Here is an 8,140-nt window from a genome sequence, read left to right on the forward strand (position 1 = left end):
TTTATTTTGGAATATACAAAGAGTCAAAGAGTATGATTCATTAAAAAATATAAAGCATAACTAAATATGAAGTTTTCTCTTCCTAAAGAATATCATTTTTTTTGTTGAAATAGTTAGAGATAGGTATACCCATTTAAAAATAGGGTTATATTAAGAAGTGCACTAAATGTTATAGTTAACACAATAAATTAATGAAATGCATTAAGCTTGTTTGGTTTAAAAAAAAAAACAAAAAAAGAACATTTGCATTAAAAATAATAATTTTTATTACACCACTAATAATTTTCTTAAAAACCATTATTGCACTATTTTAGTTTTTGTTAAAAAATATTAGTATGTGTTAAAAGTTTCATATTAGTCAAGAAAAATCATCTGAATTTGCATTTTTAATTAAGTGGAAGTAATTCTGATTTTATAAGTTGATTTTGTAAGTTTGAATTATATCTAACTCAATATTTTAAGAGTGTGCTAACTAGTTTTTGATATTTCAAAATAGTAGTAATTTTATGAATTGAGTACCTCAAAGCTCTTTATAAACAAGAATGGTAGATAGGACCTACCTTGTTTAGAAAAGAGGTTGTTTACTTTAGAGCACGGTGCATAATGTTACCTCTAGATGTATGGTTCGTGGCTTTTTGTTAATTGTTTTAAGAACACTAATAACTAACAAACAAAGCACAAGAAGACGAAAGTTGGAGATCAAATAATACTAGATTGGTGGTTTTTGGTGCTAGCATAGTCCAGAATCACAAATAATAAGATATTGTGGGCTGTCACATTGAGCTGATTTTTATAAAACTATGGTATAGAGAAAAATACGAAAAACTAATACCACTTTGTGTCGGGGAGGTAGGAAGAAAACTGCCGCGGTTTTCTAACACACCACCATTTATATATTCATTCATTTTCAGCCACGTTATAACTTAATTTTGTCACTTTCTCTTCCAACTTGGATGTCTAAATCTATACGTACTCTGATTTGTATTTTTCCTTTGTTATACTTTTTACACTCTTCGATTCTATATATAAGAAATATTTCACTTTTTAGATTCATTGTAGAATTGATGTATTTAGATTATATTATTGTCTAGATACATCAATTCTATAATGAATCTAAAAAGTCAATTTTTTCTTATATAGAGGATCGGATGAAGTATTTGTTATATGAGACTGACTATTGGGCGTAATCAGAAACAATAGGAGGTGTAACTAGCAAAAATTTCATACATTTTCCATGTTTAATTATTGGTTAATCTTCTCTGCCAACTGAGCTAAGCTCACATGATAACGGTTGAGACTTTTAGTTGAAGTAACTACTCCCATACACACGCCAAAAATTTCATAATATCACTCCAAAATTAATTAGACAAAGATTTGATGGAAAACTATGTAAGTATAGTAATTAAGGGCGGATCAAGCAATCGAAAAAGAGACACCCCATGCACCCTTGATTAAACCATATTTATGGTGTGTATATATATATATATATATATATTTAAATGCTACTCCACATATGTCCTTGAGATACTATAAACAATCAAAGAATAGCACATTGGCACGAGTTAATATAGGATTCAGTAACAGTTTCTGACCGTCCAATTAAAATGGATGATTGTAATTAAGATAAAATTTGACTACTTGCATAGTAACTGCATGTCTGATAAAAAAAATGTGATCAAGATCCTTTATTGCGTGTAATACACAATCTCCAGGTCCTATCTATTGGTACTACAACCTGAAATTTGTACTATCATAGAATAGCACAGTACTACTCTCAGAAAGGAGTATTGAGTCTAACTCATCTTTACAAAGCACTATTGGGTTTGGTGTGTGGATATAAACGGTAGGTGGCTCGATAGCGGAAACCTGATAACATGGCTCAATGGATTGTGAAGAGACTCTGATATCATCTTGGAAATGAGTATTGGGTCTAACTAATGCTTACAAAACCAGTTTGTAAAGTGGAGATTATCTCTAGTATATAAATACTTTGTCATACTATCTTTCGACCGATGTGAGACTCTTAAGAAGAATAGCACAGTACTGTACTACAACCTGAAATGTCCTGCAACTAAGGGAGTAAGCAAACTTGGTTTACTACACAAACTTTTTGTGAATTCTTAGAAGGTAATGATTGGTTTTCTCCTTTAATGATTGGTGCATTAGTGCATAGTTTGGCCGCCGGGAGAAATTTGTAGAGAAAAGAAAGTCATGGTTTCAGGGGACGTGTCATCTAAATTTCAAACTTGATCATGGAACTTTTAACACTGCTCATTCTTTTTGTAATTGTCGCTTATATATAATTATATATTATAGTAATCTTTAGCTTTTTTACGAAGCAAAATCTTTTTGAATGTCATAGAATCATTGTTCTAACCAATCATATTCTATGACGTAACAAACGAGTTCTACTATTACATGAGTACCTGTCATTCTATTTATAATAATATGGCATTTTCTACATAATATTAGTAGTAAAATTAAAATTATTTTGTGCATAATTATTCTAAGATATGTCAAAGAGTGTTCTTATCTCATCGATAAAGAAAGAAAAAAAAACTATGTTAAAAATGGCCAATTCAATTTGTAAAATTGTATAGTTTTTGGCTTTTTTAACATTACAAATTTAATCAATTAACTAGGACGGTGCAGCAAGCAACGACATGTCGGTACATGACGACCAAGGGGTCTAAGACAAGGTGAGGTGACATAAGTGTTAAGACTACGGACAACAAAAACAATGGGTTATATGCAAGTTTTTGGTGGTGCATCGTATATGTCGTCTATAATTTTGGTCATATATGTTCTTATGTTGTGTATACTCAAGAACACTTATATGAGATGACGCATGTCTCTTATAGCTTAACTAATGTCATGAGTTCGATCTCTGGTTTGGGCATGCAAAAATGTTAAAACTCAATGGAAGAGTTTGCCACTCTTTTGAGTCTCATAAGGTTCAAGGGATTAGTCTATGCAATTGCATGCATGCAGATGATACATGATTTACCTAAAAAAATTAAAATAAAAAGCTGACCTAGTTATTATTGAATTAATTATTCCATAAAAAAGAAGTATATATTGATGCCTCTCTAAAAACAAGTTTATATAGATGCCTATTCTAAACTTATTGACAATTATCTGTCCGGTGCATGAGAATTGCAAGAGTTAGTACAATTGGCCCTATAAGTGATTGCCACACAATGTGAACATTCATATCCATTGAATTATTTTAGACTCACTTAATTGTTCATATGCAGTTTTTGAAGACAAAAATGGCGAGGGAGATTTTCATGCTTTATTTTATACAGATATGGTTGACAAGCACTCCTCTGCTATACAAGGCTATACCATTATCATAGTCATAGCTAAAATTAATTGCTACTACATGTAGATGATTACTAATTAGCTTGTCCATGTGTCTTAAATTCTTCACATGATGATCATAATTCAAAATTGAATTCATTTTACCCGTTAGCACAGCATAGTATGACTAGCTAGTAATCATATCCAAAGAAGATTGATCGTTTACTGACACGACACTAACATTTATATTGACACATAGATATTAATTTGAATAAGTTAAAGTAAGTTACTGTGAATGAACGTAATCACTAATCCACACGTGTTATTAATATTGAATTTTGATGTTAGACACTGACATATGTAAGACATTTCGTGCACACCTTCATTCTGAAGTGTCGATGCTACATGTACATGTAATGTACGTAAATATTGCGTGACATATAACTTTTCCCTGGGGTCAAATACAATCTGCTTGGAAATCATGTGCATGTACGTTTCTAGCTAGCTATGTTTAACAACCAAGAAAAACCGCTTGAAATTACAACGGCTGATAATAAGAACAATACCACTACTTTAATTGTCATTTAGTGGATTAATTAGGATCAGAAATCATGAATACAGTTAAGAAATTAATCATAAGAGTATAGCCGAAATTGGAACAAAGACTAATGAACCCTTTAAATACCAGTAGTAGTTAAAGAGAAACCAAAAGGGCAAGCTAGGAAATGTCTATGATGTTGCTTATTCCTACAATAGAACAAACCAAATACATACGCCAAAGTTACACGATCTATAACATATACTAAATTTGTATTACACTGTTACTTTATTCATATATGCATATAAATATAATGTTATGGATTTTCATCAGGATTCCCTCCATCCACACACATTCAAGACATAGGTGGCTATTCAATCAAGATTGGACGTTCAAATTTAAGCTCAATATTTTGAATTCTATAAGTAAAAATAAAAATATACGTAGTATTTAAGAAAAGGAATAATAATGTCACCAACAATTCAGAAAGAGGGGTATAAAACCCACAAAAGGAACAATACATGCAGATGGATACACCGGTACATAAAAAGAAAATAACAAGGCCAAGATCACCTATAAGTAATCACCTAGCGGCCCCTAAACACAAATGAGATACTAAGCCCTCCCCCAAAAGAAGGAGAGACGAAGAGGAGATCGAAAAGATGAAGGTAGAAAAAGCAGGTTCACACCCCTCAAAGACCACCAAAAACCATAATAACCACTTCACAAGACCGTAACAGCTCCAACACAAAATCGGTTGCACTTTCAACTCATTTTATTTTGGTATGTTTGATTTTGATCGAATAACCATCAATATTTTGAGTGTGTGACCGCAAAGAATCTAATTCCACATGCATATGTCCTAGTCTAGCCAGAGATTAGAGGTACCATACTTATAGCTTTCATGGCTTCATTCCTAGCTAGAACTATTAAATTGAAGAACATGTAGAATTTCCATCAAACTAATTAATACATATAGGAGTGGTGTAGTGTAGAAAGAACAAAACAAGATCACCAACTCATTTGAATTTTGTGAGCTACGCCCAACTTTGTAGGCATTGGAAAAGTAGGGCCCAGATGAGAAATTATGTTCAAAGGTTGTGAGAAATCTACAAAAATTAATATCACAGAATTTTAAACATACAAAGAACCTGGCAGGTTTTTATTTTTAAAAGTAATAATATTAATCCTTTTTGTTTCCAGACAGTTGTGAGGGTCAAAGTTTTGTAACAAAATGCCAATTAATTTCTATAGTTTTGTGTTTTTTATTGCAGAGATTTCGGTGAAAAAGACATAAACGTCCACTGTGAAATTATAAAGTAGATTCCCTTTATGTCTTAGATTAGACTATAGAGTATAGACACTATATGAATACAACATTATACATAAAATATAAAATCAATATTTTCTGTATTTTTATAATAATCAATATATCCTTGTTAAGACGTTTGATATTAAATTAGATGATCTCAACATGAATTTATAAAATTGAAATAATTTTTATCTTACAAATCGATTTGATAGGTTGAGTTAGGCTGAACTCTTAATTTTAAGATGGTATCAGAGCATCTCTAAGATTCGTTGGGCTACCCGCTATCGAGTTTTCGTTATCGAGTTACCCACCGTTTATTTTCACGCACCAAACCCAATAGTGTTTGTCGTGAGCGGATGTATTAAGAAGTTCCACATTGAATATAAGATGACTTGGTCATGAATTTATAAAACAGAAATATTCTTCATCTTACAAGCCGATTTTGTAGGATTGAGTTAGGTTCTCCGGCATCAGTTCTAATAGTAAAAAAAAACCTTGCTGTATTCCCCTATAAATTCTTCATCTTATAGTATTATACTCTCAAAAGGTGTTTCTTAAAGAATTAGCATTACCATTCACAACACATACACGTGCACAATCTCAACAGAGAGAGAAAAAAAAGATGGAGTTCTATGATGAGAATTTCATGGAGGAATTAATGGCACTAAGAAGAGAAACATATGAAATTACAAATCCAAGTCAAGAAGAAAATCAATTCTTCTCATCAACAACTAATAGCTTGAGTTTTGATAACTGTTTTGATCAAAACTCTTTATCTTATCTACCAAACTCTTCTTGTAGTCAACAACTTCCTCAAAGCTACAACAACAATGATCACTACAATAACACTTTCAATGAAATCTATGGTTCTTTACTCGATGAATCTTCGACACCCCAGATTCTCGATTCATACTATAATAGTACTGTCGACGCGCCATTTATTTCTCAAGAAGATTTTCCTTTGTCCATGATGGGAGAAGAAGAAGATCAAAGTTTGCTTGGTGAAGAGCTTCAGAATTTGGAGCTTCAAACAACATGCAAAATGGAGCCAACACAATCACCTGAAATGCCTATAGTTTTCAACACTGGTACTAGTTTGGAGAGAAACAACCGAGCGAAGAAACTTCAAGGACAACCGTCGAAGAACCTAATGGCGGAGAGGAGAAGACGAAAGAGATTAAATGATCGTCTTTCAATGCTACGAGCAATTGTCCCTAAGATAAGCAAGGTAAGTACATATGCATTTTTTTTTTTTGGATAGACAGATGTTAGTATATTAATTGTTACGCAGATCTAATTTATTTTTGTTCGATGGTCGATAAATATATTACAGATGGACAGAACAGCTATACTTGGAGATACTATTGATTACATGAAAGAGCTTCTAGAGAAAATCAACAATCTGCAACAAGAAATTGAACTAGATTCAAATATGACAAGCATTGTCAAAGATGTAAAGCCGAATGAAATCTTAATCAGAAATTCTCCTAAGGTACGAAGTTTCCTCGACACATTTGAAATTAACCTATGTGGTGGTAGGATCCAATTGTTATTGCTTATTCATGAAGTCTTTAATTAGTCGTGCATCATGAGAAGTCAGTTCAGTAGTAAGAGTTTGACCTTATAATCTCAAGAGACAGTTTAAATTTCATTTCGACAATTGTAAAAGGACGATTAGTAACACTTTCCTAACCATTTTGAAATGAATATGTATTGAACGATCCATTTTTAATTGCCTATTAGTGAAAATCATTAAGTAATTAGTCAAGCATTGATATTTATTTCGTGTGTTTTTCGAAAAAATTCTTCGCAGTTTGAGGTGGAGAGGAGTGCAGACACAAGGGTAGAAATTTGTTGTGCAGGAAAGCCAGGGTTGTTGTTATCAACAGTAAACACATTGGAAGCATTAGGTCTTGAGATTCAACAATGTGTTATCAGCTGTTTCAATGATTTCACAATGCAAGCTTCTTGTTCAGAGGTATATTAATTAGTACTCCCTTCGTTCCTTTATAATTTTTGCTTTTATAAAAAAATTTGTTTCTATTTATTTATTTATTTCTCATTTTTTGAAGTTTAATGTTAACTATTGTTCTGTTAATAATATCTTTTAACTACTTATAGTAGATAAAGTAAGTAGAATGAAATTATAGTACATGCTTAAATATATTATAGAATAAAGAAAAATATGTTCATCAAATGTAACAAAATTTATTGGTTTTTTTTAATGCGTAAATAACATTTTTTTTAAACGACCAACATCAGTGGTTAGTAATTAGTATTGTTAGTTTTTTGATGTGGGTGAAAATTGAATTCATGACCTCCTTATCACTCCATTCTTTATCTGATCCACTCCAGCCACCAAGTCATCCTTATAACTCTCATGCGTAAATAACATTAAACAACAGTTAAAAAGAAACGGATGAAGTGGTATTGATTGTTATTTTACTATTTGTTGGGTAACAGGAATTGGAGAGAAGGACAATGCTGAGTTCTGAAGATATTAAGCAAGCTTTATTCAGAAGTGCAGGGTATGGAGGAAGATGTTTGTGAGAATATATATATATATAATAGAAGAAAAAGAACCACAAAGTGAACTTAGGATAATTTTTTCTTCATGTGGATTGATTCAAATGACATGTTCATAATGTTTTATTCATCAAGAAGAGAGTATAATAATATTATTAATATTTCTTGAAATGAAGATGTCCATTTATGTGTATTGGCTTTGTTATCTCACAAATGCATAATACAAAACCAAGTTTCTATATCATATAGCTAGGGTGTGATGGAATATTGTCCTAATGAATCTTGGGCACAAATACCAATCATATAAAGGTTTCATGTCATGTGGTGTGAACATGAATATTACTTATGATGGATGAGAGGGCCTAGTTGTTGTTGAAATTGCCAGGACCATGACCCTTGAGGTATGCATGTGGAGGCTCAAGCAAAATTGTGAGACATGATAAGAAAGTAAAGTTAGGGTT

General features: G+C 31.8%; 1 protein-coding gene across 1 annotated transcript; it reads left to right on the top strand.

The window, feature by feature from the left end:
* Nucleotides 1-5,561: 5,561 nt before the first annotated feature.
* Nucleotides 5,562-7,867, top strand: LOC123893627 (transcription factor bHLH93-like). Its single transcript, XM_045943393.1, has 4 exons — nt 5,562-6,381; nt 6,487-6,645; nt 6,967-7,131; nt 7,617-7,867. Exons 1-4 carry the CDS (start codon nt 5,776-5,778, stop codon nt 7,701-7,703), a joined length of 1,017 nt encoding a protein of 338 aa, XP_045799349.1. The 5' UTR covers nt 5,562-5,775; the 3' UTR covers nt 7,704-7,867.
* Nucleotides 7,868-8,140: the final 273 nt, after the last annotated feature.

The sequence above is a fragment of the Trifolium pratense genome, linkage group LG7 (genome assembly GCF_020283565.1).
Source record: "Trifolium pratense cultivar HEN17-A07 linkage group LG7, ARS_RC_1.1, whole genome shotgun sequence".
NCBI classification, from domain to species: domain Eukaryota; kingdom Viridiplantae; phylum Streptophyta; class Magnoliopsida; order Fabales; family Fabaceae; genus Trifolium; species Trifolium pratense.

Coding starts and splice junctions, on each gene's coding strand:
- LOC123893627 (XM_045943393.1), top strand. CDS start 5,776: ATGGAGTTCTATGATGAGAATTTCATGGAGGAATTAATGGCACTAAGA. Junction 6,382..6,486: donor TTGTCCCTAAGATAAGCAAG/GTAAGTACATAT, acceptor AATATATTACAG/ATGGACAGAACAGCTATACT. Junction 7,132..7,616: donor TGCAAGCTTCTTGTTCAGAG/GTATATTAATTA, acceptor GTTGGGTAACAG/GAATTGGAGAGAAGGACAAT.